Source organism: Taudactylus pleione, unplaced genomic scaffold (assembly GCF_031769625.1).
Source record: "Taudactylus pleione unplaced genomic scaffold, aTauple2 ptg000380l, whole genome shotgun sequence".
Lineage (NCBI taxonomy): Eukaryota > Metazoa > Chordata > Amphibia > Anura > Myobatrachidae > Taudactylus > Taudactylus pleione.
Genome location: NW_028284781.1, coordinates 4,833,168 through 4,855,121, shown reverse-complemented (window position 1 = coordinate 4,855,121; position 21,954 = coordinate 4,833,168). Strand labels below are relative to the sequence as shown.

The window sequence follows — 21,954 nt, the reverse complement described above, 5'->3', positions numbered from 1 at the left end:
AGATTGGTATGGTTTCCTGTTGGACAGTCCATCAGGTACAGTGTGGCCCACATTTGGCATTTGTTCCTTCTTGACAGTTTTCTAGGGGGCTTTGCTTTTGTTTCTTCAGTTGGTGAAACATTTGTTGCTTTATTGCAGGTTCTCTTCTGGCTCAGATTCCTCCGATCATCGGCTTCTCTTAGTAGCAACATAAGTGCATGGAATACCTAGATGCAGGCAGTCTCTGAGTTTTTTTTGTTTCCAGCAAGCTTCTCTTTTCACTGGGCTGGTGTTAGTGTGCACTGTTATGTAGTGCGGGTTCTTAAGCAGCAAGGCAGGGAGTCTGTCAGATAGTGGTGCAATCACCTGCTCCTCTGTAATCCAAGCAAAAAGTGTGTACTGACTGTCAAAATAACGGCACCGAAATCCTGACAGGTCTGCACCCTGAAAGTAAATATTGGGGCATTGGGGTGCGGGGCTGGGCACTGGGGAGGGAGTGTTCGAATTAGGATGGGGGGAGGTTAGGCTTAGGCTAGTGTTGGCTAACCTTGACACTCCAGCTGTTATGGAACTACATAACCCAGCATGCACTGCTACAGTTTTGCTATTAGGGCATGCTAAAACTGTGGCAGGGCATGCTGGGATATATAGTTCCACAACAGCTGGAGTGTCAAGGTTAGCCAACACTGGCTTAGGCACAGGGGTGGTAGTGTTAGGAAAACACTAAAGCTGGCCACACACTAGACCAACTTCCAGCCAACTAGTTGATTGGTTGGAATGAAAATCTGGTATGGTATGAAAGCAAATGACAATCAGCAATTTGCTCCCAAACGCCAGATAATGGACAAAAACTGTTGTTTGAACAAATTGTTTAGAACAAATAGACAAGTTTGTTAACTGACGACCATTTTCATCTGTTTTCTGGCATTTAGGAGCAAATTGCTGATCATCATTTACTCCCATTCCTTACAAGATTTTCATTCCAATCAACTAGTTGGATGGAAGTTGGTCTAGTGTGTGGCCAGCTTTACTGTTTGTTCCTATGGGTGTCGGTATTCTGACCAGTGGCATCCCGACAGCTGGGATTTCAAACCCAACCCAATAAATCAGGCCGATCACCTGATTATTGGCTAATCGGCACAAGAATTGTATAGTGTGTACTTAGCTTTATACCAATACTCCAACTACTGGAGCTGCCCCATATACATTCGGTGGTTCCCAAACTGGGTGCCATGAGTTGGTGGTCAAGGACCACATCTAATTTACGGTCAATGTGAGACAAAATTGCTTTCAATAAAATATGTTAAACCCAAGCATAACCCTGTCCACCACATAACTGTATCTAAGGATGACTGATAAGAACAATTTGCTTAATAATTTTGATTTACTTTCAATAAGTAACTTTTGCTCTAGGGGCACCATGAAAAAATGCTGAAATTCTGGGTATTGTGATTCAAGAAAGTTTGGGAACCCCCACACTAACTGGTAAAAAGTTCTGAGTTTTAATGAGACATTAGGTCAGTCATTTTATTGATCTGGTAGGGCATAGATACATGCACTAGGTCATGATTGACACCACAATGACCAATAGTGATGTGTTTCATAGCTGTTATAAGTACCAGAAATGTTTAAATCAATTTTTTTTTTCTTAAATTTCAGGTGATTTATAATGAATATGTTCAGATATTTCATATTTATCACACATTGCAAGATGGCTTCAAACTTTACAATTTCTGTGATGCTGCAAGGCCCATTGTCAGATGCTCCAATTTACTCTCACTTGTTATAAAATTAAATAAGAATTCAATGAGGGCCATTTCTTTCCACAAAGATAGTTCCATTCTATTGAGCATGATGAGAGACAGTTCTGTGTAGTCTGAGAGCTCAGCGCCTTCTACACTGGGATGTAAAAAGTCCTCTCGGTAGAACAGGATGTAGGATGACACGTTCCTGCTGTGCAGACCTTTATCTACGGTCCGTGCTGCCAGATTTTCGCTTGCCAGCAAATAAATGTTTGGGCTTCAGATCAAACACGTGTCTATCAGCCTCTCCTTTCTTGCCCATTCTGTTCATATTCCTCTGAGACTTCTTCATGATCTTCTTGGCTTTCCTTGCCATCTAAATAGGGATGAGGCAATGTTATAGGCATGCTATGCAAATCTGGACAGAATGTAAACAACAAATTGCCACAGGAAACTTGTCAACGTAACTAACAGAAGTGACAATTACTGAATTATACAGTGGATCCTTAAGTGCTTGTCAGGGTAATTTGGATTTCCTAACTAGCCCACACAGAGCTCCCCTAGTAGCCGGCAAAAGTTCAGCACCTAAGGCTAGGTACCAAATGCAGCTTAGGGAAGGTGGACATGTAGCTAAAGAGATGTTCAAAGATTTAACAGTTTCTTGTTATACCTCCCTTATAGCTGTAGGGAAGGTAGAGGTTTGGGCCTCCCTTACTACCGGTTTTATCAAAAAGCAAACAACCAGACTAGCATAATCTGGGCCCACTGGATGATCCAGCTCTCTATAGCATGAGGATCTCAACCTTAATCCCATCTTGTGAAAGCTACAGCATAATCAATGCTTAGCTTCTGTGCAGAAAAATAACCATTCAATAGCCAAGTATTTTAACAGGTTAGAAAATTAATTTGATGCATTACACAGACATGCATTGGATTATCAATGCACTTTGCAATTGTGTATTACCTAGTTAGATGTCAAATAATAAATAAAACACAAACCTTGGCGTCACGAACACCAGACTGGTCTCGTGGTGGCTTCGAGTTGCTTCGGCTGCGAGTGACAGATGTTGGTGGTTCAGACTCCTCACGTTTACGCTTCCTCTGTACGCTCCTGGATCTCGCTTGTGTTGCATAGTGGGTCTGGCAGTTACAAGCAAAGTATAACATTACACACAGCCCAAGGTACTTAGACCAATTATGGTTTAAAAACTAAAAATGACTTGTCTGATTAAGTTTTTCTTTTATTTGTAGGTCTCCATGGAATTATTTTAGTACACAATTCTACAGATTTGTGAATTCAAAACTAAATATATAAGTCGCCGAGGTCTGAATAGCATGGGAGACCAAATTTTGTGACTATGTGGGATTTGACAATGTTTTTATATTCTGTTGAAAGTACACATACATGCATGGTGATATATCATCATCATCCCATTCTTATGTGGAGCAAATATACCGCACAGGTATCCACTACTAAATGCATAGATCAACCAACCCCAATCCCAGAAGCGCACTGCAGAGAAATTCCCTCCACTGTCAACTAGTCATATGTTGTACAGATGGCACTGATGCCATCATACATTCCGGGCACTGCGTGGCAGTGATAGTGGAAGTATTGGCAAATGCGGCCATCAGGAGACATCGCCCAGTAAACGGATCTTTTAGATCCCTGTGCGGTGGGCCAATAAATGTGAACCTGTACTTTACCGGCATAGTACATATCCACTTATGTTGGCCATACAAACCTTTCTATTAAATAACGGAACTCAGAGGCAAAACGTCATCTTGCATGGACGAACATCATCATTCCTGGAGGAATGATGATGTTCGTCCATGCAAGATGACGTTTTGCCTCTTTCTGAGTTCCGTTTTTTTGGAGGGAAAAATCCGAACTCAACGTGCAAACTCGAACCTATCCCAGCCTGCACATCCCTAATATATATATATTTTATAGCGTGTAGGTCTTACCTCATCCTTCTCAGTCATATCAAGTCCAAGTGAACTCATCTCCTTCTCTAATGTCTTGCGTTGGACCTGTATATAAAACAAAAATAAAATTAAGATTGTTTGGTTTAATTATATTTGCAAAGTCCATTTCGCAATACCACAATACCGTTTTCTAGAATGTGTCAAACCCACAATTACACAACATGAGACTGTCCTGCATGGCTGAATGCTGGGTCAAGGAAATTACTCATACATAGATTTTCTAGACTAACCGTTCGGTCTTAGCTGCTAAACATCTGCCATTTCTAAAGGTGGGTATACACTATACAGATATATCTGCAGATCGAGTGATCTGCAAATGATGGATGTTCGTACACACTGAATAACCATCATCTGTGCCTGCCCCCAGGTCCCGGCGGGGGCGTGTCACACCCCCCCTCCTCGCGGCTGCCGCTGTGTGTGTACGGGCGGTACACACCTGCTGATGGACACACATCTGCAGACATATCTGTCCAATCGGCTGTGCAGCACAGCCAATGTGATAAGTCGGAGAACGCCGACGTTCACCGACATATCGCGGGTACACACTGCCCAACGGGCAGCAGATACATTGGCCGATCAATTGATCGGCTAATGTATCTGTCAGTGTGTACCCAGGTTAACACTCAACCTGCTTTGTTATAGAACTCTTCAACTCCTGACATATCTCAAGCTCCGTACTCATTGTCTGATCGTCATTCCTGTGCTGGATGTTCGATATCGAACATCCAGCACATGCACCAACCCCCAAACAACTATAACGATCCCGGGTCCCTATAGTAACCAAGCTAACCTGGTCGATATCGACCAGGTTAGCCTGCATAGGCGATGGTCGATATCAACCATAGTTTGGGAGTTGGAAGGGCTCAAAAACAGGATGATATGATCAATAACGATATATCTATATAGTTATCGTTATGTTAAATCTTACCGTGTGTATTCACCATTACACTCCCGTTATTTCAAGTATACCGTATGACTAATGTATAGTATGTAATATATAATGACATAAGGGCTTTCTTGCACTTTAATATCTCCCATCTGCTACTGTCTCTATTTCTTACTGGCCTCCATATTCCTTTTAAATTTTGGTATACATCATATATTTCCTCCAATTATTTTCTGCTTACTTAAGTCCTAAGAAACAGCAAATACAATTGCCAATGGCTTCAACACTAAATCCAGTGATTACCGGTCTACTCCGAATTTCATTTATAGCTGTTTTTTTTCACACAATTGACCATTACAACCTTCCATTCTGCTGGACTGTGGTTATAGATATATGGGCGTTTTCATCCCTCATGTTTAATCAGTGTCTGTTTTTCAAAGAGATCCTCCTCCCCAAACGGAACTTAGCCACAAGTCTTAGTCGTAGATTTATAAAACCTTCTGAAGAGTTCAAGTGGAGGCAGGGGCCGAACTGGGACTGAAAATCACCCCTGGCATTTAAAGCACACAGGCCTACCTCAGCTATGGCGTCCAGCTCTTGGTGTCATCCTTTTTGTTCCTCGAGCGGCTCCCAGCCTCCCCTATTATACACTGGGAGACACTGCTGCTCAGCCAGGCCACCAAACAGCTGAGGCGCTGACTGCAGACTTGGCTGGCCCATCAGGCTATCTGGCATTTGCCAGTCTAGACCTGAGTGGAGGCGTTGCCTATAGTAACCAGATTCTAGCCATCATGTTCTAGAATGTACTAGATAAATGATACCTTAAAGCTGATACTTTGCTTTGGGCAACACTTTCACATGTCCAGTTTAGAAAGTATGATAAATCTTTCCCATAGTCCCGTGCCCTTCTAAATACACACTTCTATCAGTTGCCCTGTCTTACAAAGAGTAACCGTATTACTTATATGCAAACACACACTTTTCCCTCACAATTAACTCACCTCAAACTCATCAAAAAAAATAAAGAGGTGATTGGTAGGATAGACAAAGTCAAAAATAAAATATTACAAATAAAATGATTGGTATAAGCAATTAACTAGCAGATATTAAAGAAAACACAAGACTCATTCTTTACACAATGGATGCCTCCAGCACGTACCTATCTGGCAGGGTCAGAGAAGACACTCCCACTCAGCAGGTACCTTTCTGGCAGGGTCAGAGAAGACACTCCCACTCAGCAGGTACCTTTCTGGCAGGGTCAGAGAAGACACTCCCACTCAGCAGGTACCTTTCTGGCAGGGTCAGAGAAGACACTCCCACTCAGCAGGTACCTTTCTGGCAGGGTCAGAGAAGACACTCCCACTCAGCAGGTACCTTTCTGGCAGGGTCAGAGAAGACACTCCCACTCAGCAGGTACCTTTCTGGCAGGGTCAGAGAAGACACTCCCACTCAGCAGGTACCTTTCTGGCAGGGTCAGAGAAGACACTCCCACTCAGCAGGTACTTTTCTGGCAGGGTCAGAGAAGACACTCCCACTCAGCAGGTACCTTTCTGGCAGGGTCAGAGAAGACACTCCCACTCAGCAGGTACCTTTCTGGCAGGGTCAGAGAAGACACTCCCACTCAGCAGGTACCTTTCTAGAAGACTACAAATATGACTCATCCTGTATACACTGGATCCCACCAGCACGTACCTTTTTCGCAGTTCTTGGCAGTCGTGGCTTATGAACGTCTTTCTCTTTTGACTGGAGAAATTTTAGTTTTTTCTTCTCGCGAATCTGCAGAGCGAGCTGACGAATGTCTGCCATCTCTTCATCCTCACTTTCGATATCGCTGTCATATTCCCCAGCTGCCTCCTTCAGCTCTTCCTCTTTCTCCAGTTCTTCCAGTTTCTAACGTAAGGTAAAATGAATGTTAGAGATGAGATTATAGCCTGTGCACTACTAAGGAAAGAAAGAATCTAAGTATCAATTAAACAAATAAGTTGTATGTATAAGCATGTGGAAGGTAGGGGACAGTATCATCCTATCATTATTGTGAGCTGATGGGACACTCCAGTCCTAACTATAAACCTGTGGCTTACTGCTCATCTCCCTCACATAATGTCACTGCCCCTGCTGCTTGCAGCCCTCTTACTCAGTCACACAAGGGCGACACTCACAGAAAACAAATTCAATAATCCGCATAGCTGGAAGCAATAGAAAAAAGTAAGAAAGATGCTCTGAGCCTATTAAAAAAAAAAAACCACACCTTTACACTAAAGAATTAAGTTGTAAATAGACTTACAAGTTACAACCAATATGAAAGAAACCAGGGCCCTTTTTAAAGGGGACGGGGGAGGCAGCTCTTCTAGGGGTTCTATGAGCAGCTTTTCAAATCCCTATGTACCAGTGATCTCACTTAACTTTTCGGTGCTTCAATGATGTCACAGTTCCTAGGTTGCAATCTCAGTGATGTCACCTGTTCCCTGGCTGTATTTTCATGGATATTAGTTAAGCTCAGATAATATCTGCTTCTGCAGCCGTTAACCTTTGCTAATATCTGCTTCTGCAGACGTTAACCTTTGCTATTGTATTACATAATAAACCACAAAATCAATTGTAGAAGCTCTTGGGCAGACGTGTAATGTTTACATAGATCAGGTACTTGCACTGGACTTACCTTCATTATATCTGGATCTATGTAATCAGCAATATTATGGCCCTGCCAGACTTCTGGTATCTTGTCATATTTCTCTGATGAATTCATTATATCCCAGTATTCTAGAAAATAGAATTAAAATAAAAATGTCAATGTAATTTATGATTTGCCACTACCGATCAGGTAATGGCTCTTACATTTGTATACATAGCCTTCAATTTATAATGAACATACATAGGTACATCTGTTTTTAAGAGGCCTTTTTAAACATGTTTATATAACCCAAGGCCTCTTCACCACTTGTTAAGATCCAAATGCCCCTTTACTTATTGTAGAACATGGTGTATGATGTTGGCTCTTCATAAACACTGTATAATACCAGTCTTCAACAGTGTTTAAAATGTCTGCATTTATAGTTACCAGACACTGTTCTTCAATCCCACATTAAGGGACAAAAACTTATATAAACTGCTCATCATCCTATACTTGAAAATCTGATGACAGAACAGCATATCATCAACAGTTCTTGGACCCCTCCTATTCTACCTCTATACATCCTCTTTAGGTGAATTCATTCAGCTCTTTTTGCCTCTAATAACATCTCTATGCTGATGATACTCCGTTCTACCTCTCCTCCCATAACCTCTCCCCCTCTCTTCTCACTCTAATCTCTAACTGTTTCTCTGCTAGCCCTTCCTGGATGTCCCAGCGATTTCTTAAACATAACATGTCTAAGGCTGAGCTGATCATCTTCCCACCCTCCCGCATAACCTCACTTCCCACTATTTCATTATCTATTGATGGCACAACTATCTCCTCTAGCCCCCAAGTGTGCTCAAGGAGTTAACCTGGACTCCTCCCTCTCCTTAAAACCACACATTCAGCACTTCTCACAGTCCTGCCATTTCCATCTCAGAAATATTTCTAAGATCAGACCCTTTACTAAGACCATCATTCACTCACTGGTCATCTCCAGATTGGACTACTGTAACTTCCTCCTTATCTGACCTCCCTGACTCTCACCTCTCTCCACTCCAATCTGTCCTCAATGCTGCTGCTCGGCTCATTTTCTCTCCAAACATTCTACATCTGGCTCCCCCCTCTTTCAGAACCCAATTCAAGCTTCTCACACCTACTGACAAGCCCTTACCCAATGCTCTCCCATTTACATCTCACCTCATCTCCCTTCACACTTCCTCCCTTGTCAAGATTTTGCCCGTGCTGCTGCCCACCTTTGAAATTCTCCCCTCCTCCCCACTAATCTTCAAACGGGCTCACAAGTAGGGATGTGCAAGCTCGGATTAGTTCGGGTTTTCCCTCCAAAAATTGCATCTCAGAAAGAGGCAAAACATCATCTTTCATGGACTTTAGTCCAGGAATGATGACGTTTTACCACTTTCTGTGACCCGATTTTTGGCGGGTAAAATCCAAACTTGGCAGGAAAATCCGAACTAATCCGAGCCTGCACATCCCTACTCACAAGACCCACTTCATCAAAGCTTTCCAGCTCTCATCTTAACCCACTGCTCCATGCTCCTTCCTCATAGTCTATCCCTCCCCTTTAGAACGTAAGCTTTCACAGGCAGGGCCCTCTTCCCTCACTTGCTTCTACTTCCCTTACTTATATTATCAATTACTTCTAACTCCCCACAGTGGCACTTAACTCTTGGTTGCTGCTGGTTTTTTTTTTTTTTTTTTTAAGTGCTATGATCGGTAATGCAGCAATGTTTATAAACCATGTCCTTGTCCTGTACTGTTAAATAAAGTTTCTTATACTCTCATTTGTTGTACTTTGTAAGGCGCTGCGGAACCCTTGTGGCGCCATATAAAGGATAATAAATACCATGTAAAATATACAAAAATCTATCAAATGATGAGAACTTTTACATCTGTAGCAGTGAATGTTAGTAGTAACTATACTATATTTGGCAATGGGTAGGTTAGGTTTAGCTGTCCATTATAAAATTAAATAACGCGCACCTTTAATCTTACTTTTCAAAAATAAAAATATATTCCCCAGGAATTGTGAAATGTTGTCAGCACTTACTCTGCAGATCCAGCATGTAATCATCGCCCATCTCCACTTCAATGTCCTTCTCCTAAGAGTCAAAATGTGAAGAAATGTCAAACAACATTGTGATGCTTCAATATCTATCATGTACAGGTCTTACAAACACAAAACTAACCAATCTCCTCTTTGGAGCGTCTGTATCCATACGTTTTTTCCTTGCCAGCGCCCCTTCGGGGATGAAAGGTGGCCTCTCCTAAAACAGTCATAGAGATTACACACATTTAGGTTACAGTACCCTCCTATACAGATGCCTTCACAGCATACCAGAGTACAGAGGAACAATTATCTGCTCACTTCTCTTGTAAATTAACATGAGAGCAATATGAAAGTTTGCACAGAGGACATACAGACTCACAGCAGAATACACCATCCAAAAAGACATTTGTTCCATGGGATACACCAATGTTCTGAGAATGCAGCCTGCACGGATCACAGGTGCAAGGTGAACTCTAGAGGTTCTAAGATTTATTCAGTTTCAATATAATTGGGAATAAGTTATAGTAATTAAATTGTCAAATTGCCTGAATACAATAGAGCTTTGCAAATGAATGTACCCATTTACGGAAAAGCACTTATTTAAAAATGTTTCAGACAACATATAACATGATCTATTGCAGCGCAGTTTGTATATGGATACACCCCAGCTTATGCATAAATAATAAAATCAAATAAACCACTGAGATCTACCAGGTAAATACAATTGCTCTCACCTTCTCATCTCTTTTACTTGGTACAGCCAGATGAAGCCTGTTCAGCACATCATTCACTTTGTTCCCCTTCATCTTGGTTTCCACTCGGTGAGCTAAAAGCCGGTCACACGCCTGCACCAGCACAGGGAAAGCATTTAGTAGACGACGACACTGAGGTTACGGGGTCATATACAATACTCTACAACATACAAACCTCTGTTTTCACTTGAATGACGCCTTCGTCTGTGAGGGTGCTGGTTTCTATCACCGGCAGGCTTTCATTCTCCAATTCTTTGAAAATGTTCTGTAAGACAACAGAACTAGATTACCTTGTACTGCTACAATATATATCCATGGATGCACTAAATCAAACGCTCATCCACAGGTTGTATATAAACACTGTTACTGTTGTGTTTAGAGATTTCAAGTGCACCATTGCCTACACATTGTGAAGGAAGACTATTTTTAGGCTTAAGAAACGTGTTATTTACTGGTAAGGTTTCACAAAACTGCAGCAATGGACATGCAGTATAAAACCATATTATTTATTTATATATATATATATATATATATATATATATATATATATATATATATATATATATATATTATATATATATATACACATACATAAAACGTAGACACTTAGTGCAAATGCAAGATGGAGCGGAAACTATGCAAGAGCTTACAATCTAAAGGGAGAGGGCAATGCAGAGACAATAGCAGCTAGTGGTTCTCGAAGTGGATATAGGGATAAAAGCTGGTAGTACCTAGAGGATTACGTATCAGTTAGGGGTAGGATAGGCGATAGTAAAATGTGGGTTTGAGAGGGAGTTCTTAAAAGTTTGAAGTCTGGCAAAGAGTCTAGTCAGGTGTGGTAGGGAGTTCCACAAAAGTGGGGAGCTCCACAGGAGAAGTCTTGGAGGTGGTAGCCAAAGAGGTGAGCAGGCAGAGAGAGAGAGTATCCTATAAAAGTTCAAAAATGCATCAGGGAGAGTAGTTTGAACTGGATTCTGGAGAACATGGGGAGCCAACTTAGGAACAGAGAGTAGATGGAGGGCAGCAAGAGTAGATTTGTCATGACAGATTGTAGCAGAGCTAGGTGAGGCCACATAGGAGATAATGAGAATAGCTAAAGATTTTGGCAACATCTAGAAAGAGGAGTATAGTCTGGCAACATGAGAGCATGAAAGAATGAATGTGTATAATGAGGCTATGGGGAATTTCAAGGAGAACACCAAGAGCCATATTCAATTTGAGCGGACCCATGATACTTTTCCGCCTTCCGGACTTTTCGCCTACACCGCATGTTTTGCAGGCGGAAAAGTATCGCACGCGTGCCCGCGTATCCCCGTATTCAATTTGAAAGTACGCGAAAACGGGACCCAGCAAAACTTAAATAAGAGAAAAGTCATGTCAGATTTGGGGAAATCAGCCTGACACCCCCCAAAAGATGCTCTGACATGGGGGTTAGCTATGGTTACCCCCGGATTTGGCTTGCTGAAGGTATTTGTTTTTTTTTTAAAACAGGCTCAAAAACTGCTAAATAGCGTTTTTGTATAAGTGGTGCAGAATAGAGTTTTTTTTGGAGAAAATAAATTATCCCAGCAATTTTGAGATACTTGAAAATGGGGGTCAGCATATTTATAAATTGCTAGTTAACTTGAAAAAAATTGTGAAAAATCCACCTGCCGCAAGCACCTGCAATGAAAAAAACAACTGGGGCATACTTGGGGACTCCCCTGGAGTCTAGTTCGCTAGTTTTTAACTTTGTCCCTCAACATTTATTTTTTTTTTGCCCCCAAATTGAAAGTGATTTTTTAGGATGTTAAGTTTTTTGTTTTTTTTTACAGTTTTGATGCAGTTTACCTTTGGGGGACTGTCTGAAGGCTGCACGGGGGTTCCCGCAATGTTGCACCCCAAAACCTCAATTCTGCACTTTTTTCCGCATACTATTCATAGGCAAAACTTTTTTGCCTATTACATTGCATTGACTTTCCGTCTAGGAGGAAAGTCTTTCAAATTGAATACGTCGATACTTTTCCGCCTTGCGAAATAACGTCGAAAGTTGAGGAGATTCAACAGAAGTAGCAATAAAGCCTATGAGTATACCAGGAAAAAGCAACATTGTTGTAGGCACAAAGTGATGGCTCTGCTTGTTAGTAGATATCTATTCAATTGATGGATAAGCCCACAAAATGGCTCCATCCATGATGTGCATTGCCAAATGTCTCAGTAATCTCATGGTTCCTACTGAGACTATTGGCAGCTTTCTAATATTGGTTCAGCCTGTAAACTGGCTTCCTCAACAGTAGACATGCACATTTAATGCCAGTACAGTACTTCATAGATAGGGGGGGGATCTTTTACCTTACATATGAGAAGTTGTGTTCATCTTATCTAGACTATAGTCCTGGGTAGATTAGTAACAGAATATTCCATTTTAGAACTTTTAGCAATTACCATCCCAAAAGCATTACAACAGTAGGACCCTGATTTTATTATGGTTTGTTAATATAGTCTAAATACTCAACATTAAAAAGGAAACAATCATCCATTTTGATAGTTGTTACTGTATTATAGTTTACAGGTAAGTTCACCAATCAAACTTACCTGCTGCTCCTCTGTAAGTTCCGAGACCCTCTTCACGTCACACTTATTCAGAACAATTATTAGAGGCTACATTGAAAAAAGAAAAGATTTATTTATTGCCCTTTCATATAACACCTAATTAGCTGCATACAATACCAGGGGAGGACTCACTTTATTGGCAAACAAAGGACGAATGCTGTCAAAGAGTTCTAGCTGCTGCTCCAATGTATGTCCACACTGCTCCGATATATCCATGACAAACAGAACAGCGGCACGGAGGTGAGCCAGGGCGGTAATAGCCTGCATCTCAATAGTGTTCCTCTCCTCCAGGGGGTGGTCAAGGATACCAGGAGTGTCCACAACCTGCAGAGTCCCAAATCAGTACCATTTTCTTTATTACAGATGCATTTATTGCTAAGCCTGAAATTACTGAAATCTCTCTGAATCACTTTTATATAAAACTGTTTTATCGCAAAGGGACACTAAATGAAATGGTGCATAAAGGCTGGAAGTCATCTAATAATAGGCTACCATTACAGAACTGGAGAGACTGATACCCCTTCCCTTTTCACACCAAAATGCTGGGCCCAACCTGGGTTTTTGATCACTGTTCCAACCCGTGTCACTGGTGTGTCAGATCCCTTTCACACTGCACTTTGAACCCGGATTATTCCCAGGTATGCCTTATTCATGATTAACCCACGGTAAGCCCTGCAAAACTTGTTTGTGCCATTACAAATGGACATTTTTCAGGTTCACAAAGATAAGGTCATAAGAAGTGAGTGGTGACTGCTCCACAGCCACCAATCGGCTCATTTTAGGAATGACCTGGGTGTCGCCTTTCAAACAGCACAGTTACCCGGGTCAGTGCTGGGTGCAACCCTGGTCAAGACACACAACCTGGGTTGACCCTTTCACACCAAACCAGGACCAAGGTTACCCCGGCAATAACCCGGGTTATAAATTTGGTGTGAAAGGGGTATTACTCTTCTGTTTTTCTAAAAAGTATGGTATGTAAATAAAAAATTATTAAGTAATCTGTTCATATGAGAATTTATTAATTGGTCTGTGATTAGGGAAAGGGATTCTCTTTCAGCAAGTTGAGTCATTTCAAACCAATCACATTTTGCAAAGGACTCTCTGGGGATTGCTGTTAGTTCTTTGGGAAAATCCATCATATACAGCCTGAACAACTTGCTGATGGTAAATATATACATCTTCATTACAGGATGCTGGTTACATGGCTTGTCCCTGCCACAATCAGAGTCAGAACCCTTTGCTGGAGGGCATGTTGGACAATAGGTGTAAAGTTTGACATTTCATGGATACAATTTTCTGCAGAAGTACTCAATACTAACTTACAATAAGTTTGTGTGAGGTTAATGCTTTCACAGACTGCAATTTTAGAACAGACAGGTCCTTTACTTATTCCATAGTTAAGCACACTAGTAGGTATTCTGTTCAAACACGTTTAATTTCTACTTTGTCTCTTAAAATTTGGTTTAATGAGGGAGCATAATAAAGCAGTCAGAGTTGTATTCGACAAGAAAGAGTATTTTCTATAATGAGAATACTAGTAGTAAAGCTCCAGTGTGGATTTAACCACTTAACTGACGTGGTCGTATGGGATGAGAATGCAGCTAGCTGTGCTTCAGCTGACAAGTTGCAACCGCACTGTCTTGCTGTGTTTTTGAATTTGTTCTATACATGTGCAGAACGGATCTCCTCTGACTCCCCGGATTCTCCTGCGGACCCGGCAATTTCTGACCGGTTTTACTGGAAAAATCGTCAGTTAAGTGGTTAATGTGACTACCAGATATACTAATTGCAAACCTGCTTAAACTTTATATGCATCCTAATACATAAAAACATTACATCATTACAATTTCTCCTGTTAGAATGTGTGTTACAATGAGAGGGGAACAAACCGACTACCAAATTGGCTTTAATTTGTATAAAATTCTTGCAAACTAATATCAACTTCTAATTTAATCTAATTCCATTATTAATTCCATGATCTGCCATGGGAGTTACTAACCTGCCAGCGGAGGTATTTGTAATCCATGTGCCCCACAAATAATGATTTCGTAGTGAAGGCATATGGCTGCACCTCAACATCTGCCCTGGTCACCTGAAAAACAGAAATGTATATTCAGCTTCACGTGCTGCATCTTCCCAAATATTCAGAGTATTAGTGGAGGATACTATTTAGTCTTCAATCCAAAGTAAGTCCTATGTGTCTTAATAATGAGCATACAATCGCTTGCATAACATACTCTATACATCCAAAAATGGTGCAGTTACACAATACAGTATTACTAAACATTTTATACATATAAAACTCAAAAATCACCAACGTCCTTTGATGGATTAAAAGACCTGGACTTTTTACACTGAAGTGACAAAAGTCATGGGTAGATCCCTAATATCGTTTAAGACCACCTTTAGCTCTGCAAAGTGCACCAACTGGACGTGGCATTGATCCCACAAGTGAACGGAAGACCTCTGGAGAGATGTTGCGGTCTGGATAGCTTCCCACAGTTCCGTGATATATTTGTAGGTGCAGGATGTTGGGTGTGAATGAACCTTTCCATTCGTCGGAGGTCCTCAAACTAATTCTGGACAACTTGGGACCGATGAGACAGTGCATTATCCTGCTGCAATATGTCATCATTGTGGGGGTACATGAAGTCCATGAAGGGCTGCAAATGGCCACCACCATCCTGCACGGTGCCTTGTTGACAACTGGGGTCCATGGCCTCATGGGGTCTGTGTCACACCCGAACCCTACCATCAGGCTGAAACAACTGGAACCATGATGCATTGGACCACACCACATGTTGCCAGTCTTCCAGGGTCCTAGCCTAGCTTCATGAGCTAGGTGAAGCTAGGCTAGGTCCAGTGTCGTAGAGTTTACGGGAACTCTGATGGGTCAAGACGTCACAGTGCGATGATGCCACCTACCGTTACATACTGTTATCCCATAACTTTTGGCACTTCAGTGTAGTATTTTTATATTTAAAATTAAATAACACCTGAACTTTTTTAGCCCAATTTGACCCCATAACACAGAGTATCCAGTATATCTGAAACAAACAAAAATTATCAGCAAAATTAAAAAGACTGGTGATATTTTGCAAGGATATTCCAGCTAGGAAAATATATTTTTTACACTAATGTGGCCATTGTAGTTCCAGTGATGTCTACTTATTTTACACATTATTGGGCTATGTTGTACAATATACCTCCCAAAACTAACTTTCACATGAAAGACTCCAGATGAGAATGAAGCAAACCTTATTTATAAAGCTGGATTTCCCAACATTTGGATAGCCGCAGAGAAGCAGAGTACGTGTGTTGGGGTCGATCGTTGGCAAACGAGACAAATGCTGGCGTACTGTGAAAAGAGAAATAAAATGTTCACAAATCTTAATGGGATCAGGTATCTTTTTTCTATTGTGCTTCTTTGAAAATATATAAAAAAAAAAAAAAAAATGTCCTTGGCTAGCAAGGCGGCACATCTATAGGGCCAGCAATAATAACAACCAATAAATCATTTTCCTGTGGCCTGCTATGCCAGAGGACAATGATTTGCTTTAACCCAGACTTGACGATAGCAAATCATTTTATGATGAGTCAAACACATTACACAGACAAAACCACTTTACCAAAATAAATTAGATGATCACACTTCTGAAACAAACACTCAATATTTTAGCACAAGATAAAGTCTAGACTAAAATATAGATCTGCCTTCATACACTGCATGGAGTATCCTGAAACTGCACTTTTAAACCAGCGAGCAAGGTAAACTACATAGCATTATTCAAAGCCTAACATTATGGTACAACCTCAAAAGCAATAAACAATCTATTATCCGAGTCTTGCATACTAAAGTGATCTGCGTCACAATTATCATGTAATACTACACTTCATATACAGATGTGTCCTTATACATCATTGCTGCAGTCGCACTAGAAAGCTCCTCTCGGCGCGCCAGGTCCCGTGAGTCTCTGCTGGTACTGGGCGTCTTTTGTGCCAAAAATGCATCTAAGTAGCAATGCAATGTGACCAAGATGCACCAGGAGACTGTGCTGATTAATTTGATATGCGACACTTGTATATGTGCGACGTAGTCCTTGAATATGTATACGAAGCGCTACAATGTAGTGGCAACAACTTTTTTAATTCCAAGTTCCGTTGTGCTTCATATACAGACTTAAGCTGGCCACACACCTACACGACCAGCATAAGATCCGATTCATCATACGATTTCCCTCCGACTCCTCGGCAGTCCCGGCAAAATATTTGTTGTTTTTCTTAGCACGGGAAAGGTCGTAAGATCGATCCTGTGTCTCACAGGCTCATGAGGGAAACAGTCATTGATATAACTTGAATTGCCGCACGATGGATCACATGAACAAAATAAACGTCACGGTCTGCACACAATACAATGGACAAGATGTGCTGCACATCTGATCATAACATCCAATTATAGGAGCTGCGTGAGCGCGCATCGTATCTTGCTAAAAAAAAATACACGATTTGCACAAGATCCATCTTATGACCCTGTCGAAAATTGGGCAATCGGCCCGAAATCGTGCAGGTGTATGGCCAGCATTAGCTGCACACAGATATAAAAGTGTCACATATCAAATTAATCAGCAGTCTCCTGGTGCATCCTAGTCACATCGCATATTACATGCATAAAAGAAAGACGCCTGGCACCAGTAGAATCTCATGAGACCTGGCGGCTCACTCACACCAGGCAAGTCGCACTACATGGCGTATTGAGACTAGATGTATGAGGACACATCTGTACTGATTATTAGTGTGTATATAAATATATTTATTATACTTTACACAATTCATTGAAATACCTTGTTCCAGATATTCCAGGCTCTGCTTCTGCCTTTTAATTATCGTACACATACGCCCCAAAGCCGCCCGCTTTAACTGTTTGCAGCGGTATAAGGAATCTCCGTATTTCATCAGCCTCAAATAATCCTTGGACACACTAGAATACAATACAAAACAGATCACTAGAGTGTCGATAGGAGCTTTATATGCAAAAATAAAAAAAATCAAGGAAAAAAACAAAAACTCACTTGTCAATTAGGTTCTTGGCAATGTTTATTTGTCCCAATGCCAGTTTGTAATGGTCCTTATCATAAAGGACATTCATTAAATCTGCATAAAAAGGATGCACGTCCTGAAGGGAAAACCAGACAGACAATATTCATATGAATGCATTGTGAGGAATCAAAAGTTCCAATTTTGCTGCACATATCTGAAACTCCTTAACATGCAATATTCTAATCTGAAAAGAAGTTATAAAAGCAGGGCTTATCAGATCAGCTTCCACGCGACAACCTATTGGCTACACATCGTTTTCATAAAGAGGCGACATGGAAAGCATTACCAAATCTGGGTAAGTGTCACTTGTTTGTGCTACAATTATATTAGATGGGAGGGAGGGACAAGTTCAAAAGGAAAAAAAAATACTTTGGGGGAGTTTTATCAAAACTTGAAGAAGTACCAACTAATCAGCTCCTACAGATGTGTCCTTGCTCATCTAGCCTCAATACGCCATGCAGCGCGATATGCCTGGCGTGAGTGGCCACGTCCTGTGCAGCTCTGCTAGTGTCGGGTGTCTTTTTTGCCAAACATGCGTCTAAGTAGCAATACGATGTGACTAGGATACACCAAGAGACTGCTGATTAATTTGTAATGTGACACCTATACATCTATGTAGGACTGAGTCTGTAATTGGAATTTGGTATGGACAAAAGCTGCGGCCGTTGCATCGTAGCACTTTGCATGCCGATAGAGAGACTCAGTCGCACACAGATATACAAGTGTCACATATCAAATTAATCAGCACAGTCTCCTGGTGCGTTCTAGTCACAACACAGTGCAACTTAGACGCATTTGCAAAAAAAAAAAAAAAAGACGCCTGGCGCAAGCAGTATCTTACGGGGCCAGTTGCGCCAAGAGGGGCTGTTTGGCTAGACTACAGCAAATACAAAGGAAGACACATCTGTAAGTGTAATTTTTCGAATACAGGCTGTAAAGAAAGGAGCTGATTGGTTGGTACTTTATCTCTCTCCAAACTTTGATAAATCTCCCCTTTATTTTCATATTAGTATTCAAAAATGTGTTTACTTACATCCAATTTTGGGAAGTCTGTGAGAATCTGAGAAAGTCGATCGTGGTAATTTTGCTGAGTGAATTTCACTTTCCTCATATAAAAATGGCGAATCCGGTGGATCTGATAATGTTTGTGAATAACTGTTGGGGTCTTCCTCTGGGTCTTTGACAAAGTGAGGTCTATGAAGTCCTGCAAGATACATGTATAAAGAGTTACACATCGCTGATAACTCATGGGAGGGTTTAATTCAGTACACACGGCGTGAGGCTTGTTACATTGCTCCATGGCTCCATGGCTCTTGTATGGTGCTTGTAGAGTATTTCTAGAACCATTTCTTACAAGTAACAGTAAAACAAGATCACTGAACGAGTCTATGTATGTAACATTTTGGTTTGTTTTACTGACAGATACATGCATGGGCTATTCACAGATCAACGATCTCCAGGTCAGCATTTATACTGCAGTATTCCAGCCATATTGCTCCAACATACTTCACAGACACAAGAAGCAAATCAGTGTTGTCACTGGTTGTTAATGCGTGAAATGCATTAATAGACTCTATGGTATTATTTTTACAATAGGATATAGCCTCCAAACATCAATTCTCAGATGCTAAGTGATTGAGATATTCCTTGTATATGCAGATAGAAACTGCAAAAGACGAGTCTTACACCAGCTACAGTTAGGAGGGTATATGTAAACCCCAGCCATCACTGTCCATTGGTATTCTTATATGGGAGACCTTTAACAGCGTCACTGTCATGTTGTGACATCACACCTAGCGCACACAGGCACCCCAGATAATAAGGAGTGGATATACTGGGATTATGGGAGAAACCTCCCTATCCCTGGCTCAAAACAACAGGGAAGGACATAATGTTTTTTGTTTGTTTTTTCAAAACGAGGGAGCCACTGTTTAAGTGGTTTACATACGCAGCCAAAAGTTGACATTAAAAAGGCGGGTGCGCTCTAAAAAAGCCCCAATGTCATGCCCCGACTCCAGGCTCGGCTCCTCATTTTATAGAGGGCACTACCCTACTTCAATAAAGTGTGACCATTTTCATTTCTTATCTGTTGATCAATTATTATGAAAAGAAAAATTATAGATAGATATATCTTCTATCTATGTATACCACCCGCCTGTTTTTTTGGCAGCCAGAATCAGAGTTGAGCTAAGTTACTGTGACAGGCACTTTAACAGAAATCCCTTCAACATCTTTAAAAGGCAGGGCTCAGTTTGGACAGCGGGAACATCGCAGAAAGGGTAGACGGAGGGAGCAGACATGACCTGTGTCTCAGCGTGCATTGCTTGAAATAATTGCATCTGTGTTCAGCCAGCTAGTGGGCAATATCTACAAGTGTATTTAAACATTCAAATCAATAAAAGGATTTAAACTTTTGTCATTACTGCAAAGTTTTAAGCTACCCCATACACGGTGCGATATGCACCTTGGCCAATCTGATGGCCGGCATATCAGGTGGTGCCCACACACTAAGCACCCCCCTCCCCCACACGCATAGCGCTGCATGGGATCGTACATCACATCCCCAGATCAAGTGAACATGCAGCAAGATCTGGAGGTGCGATGTACGACCCCACGGGAGAGAGCACTGTCCGCTATAATGCCCACACACGGTACGATATAGCAGCGATATCGTACCAATCTGTCGGATCGGCTGCTATATCTCACCGCATACGGGCAGCTTTACACTGCTCCTATGGGGCACCTGGCTGGCAAAATGTTCTGTGGAGAACACAGTTTCTGTAAAAACAGGGGGGTTGGCTATTTTGAAGCCTATTTAACTACCTACTTGCAACTGCATAGATGTACCCACATTTGAAAGAGCAGAGGCAGATTCCCCTCCTTCATACAAGGATGCCCGTTTATTGAATTTTAGGATGACAATTGTTTTATATAATGGTTCGTCCTAGATTTTCAGTTTTTATTTATTTTCCCAAAGAGAGGCTGTTTTCCATTATTTTGCCACTTTTCACAAACTAATATGCATTCCATGCTTGTGTTATAAAGAAACCAAGTTTTCAGAAAACATTAGGACAGGACACGTATGTGTGTATAGCACAAAAATAATTACACTGAAGTAGGATGGAATGAGAGGTCCAATGCTGCCAAAATAGGCTTCGCAAAGGGTGAAACAATTGTCAGTGTAGATGTTAATATATATGAAACCAAAGCACTGAACTAATGCTACATTTATAACCAATGTATCATGTATAAATAAACACAGCATTACAGAAGGCAAAGTCCTCTATGTTGTATCAATTGTTATTTCAATAAAAAGTCTCCAACGTTATTTACAGTCAGTGCTGGAAGTTGCAGTTATTACGTATTTTCTGCCCCAACGTCAGAGGATTGTCACTTTTTTTTTAACTAGCATAATCATTGCAGGGTATATAGGAACAAAGATGAATCACATATTAAATAGTATTACTTAGATATAAGCTACAACATGTAGCAATGATCTAAAGTCAGGGCGAACTAAGAGCAACGATAGCAAAACTTTACAAAACTTAAAAGTCAAATTCATATAAAAAAATATGTTTGTGTGTATGTACATGGGTTGGGGGGTTTGAGGCCAGCACAGAGTACTGCCAGCTCCCCACGTGTCTCCTATATTAGCCCTGTAGACACTTGTAGCTGCAGCCCCGATCCCCCCCGGGGGCGGCCGGGTCACCAGACTTGGCTAAGCCCCATGTACTCACCTTGGCTGCCGGTACCACCATAATCTTCTTGAAGTTATAGAGCGCCATGTCTGCGGTCCGTATGGTCCCGTCCCGGCCCGGCCTCAGAGACAGTGGAAGAAGGAAGGAAACGGTGACGCGACCAGGCGGAAACGGAAGTTGATGGAAGGAGTCAGGGCAGCCATGATGGACGTGGGCCGCTTTGCCCTGACATCATCTAGTATTATTGCCGGAACATTTGTAGTTTAAATACAGATTAACGTGTTCCTTATGGTGAATGCTATACAGTGCACTAGTAGATAGTTCATCCTTCCTGCTTCTGCTCCCTTTAAATATGAAATAGACTATTTTGGTACAAGTGGCAATTGCTCCTGGTTTCTAGGGACTGGTGGGATGATGGAAATCTTTATATATAATGTACTTCTATATAGCTCAGCCACAAGTTGTGTTGTCACATCCCAGCCACCTATTACAATCTATGAAATACGTAATCATCATTTTGTTTTGGTCAGGTGA

At 41.3% G+C, this 21,954-nt stretch overlaps 1 protein-coding gene across 1 annotated transcript; it reads right to left on the bottom strand.

Moving 5' to 3' along the window:
• Positions 1-1,458: 1,458 nt before the first annotated feature.
• GTPBP4 (GTP binding protein 4) lies at positions 1,459-21,581 on the bottom strand. The gene is made up of 17 exons (XM_088445405.1): positions 21,460-21,581; positions 18,756-18,926; positions 17,695-17,798; positions 17,467-17,603; positions 15,883-15,983; positions 14,625-14,717; positions 12,758-12,949; positions 12,608-12,673; positions 10,209-10,298; positions 10,016-10,126; positions 9,421-9,498; positions 9,282-9,333; positions 7,256-7,356; positions 6,289-6,486; positions 3,690-3,755; positions 2,721-2,861; positions 1,459-2,097 (listed from the first exon to the last, which is right to left on the bottom strand). Exons 1-17 carry the CDS (start codon positions 21,505-21,507, stop codon positions 1,945-1,947), a joined length of 1,902 nt encoding a protein of 633 aa, XP_088301531.1. The 5' UTR covers positions 21,508-21,581; the 3' UTR covers positions 1,459-1,944.
• Between the last annotated feature and the right edge of the window lie 373 nt (positions 21,582-21,954).

Bases quoted from the DNA above. Each gene is read 5' to 3' on its own strand.
- GTPBP4 (XM_088445405.1), bottom strand. From the start codon at position 21,507: ATGGCGCTCTATAACTTCAAGAAGATTATGGTGGTACCGGCAGCCAAG. The intron at 18,927-21,459 runs GTGAGTACATGG...TGTATCTTGCAG, and splicing joins TGGTGGTACCGGCAGCCAAG to GACTTCATAGACCTCACTTT. The intron at 10,127-10,208 runs GTTTGTATGTTG...GTGCTGGTGCAG, and splicing joins TCATTCAAGTGAAAACAGAG to GCGTGTGACCGGCTTTTAGC.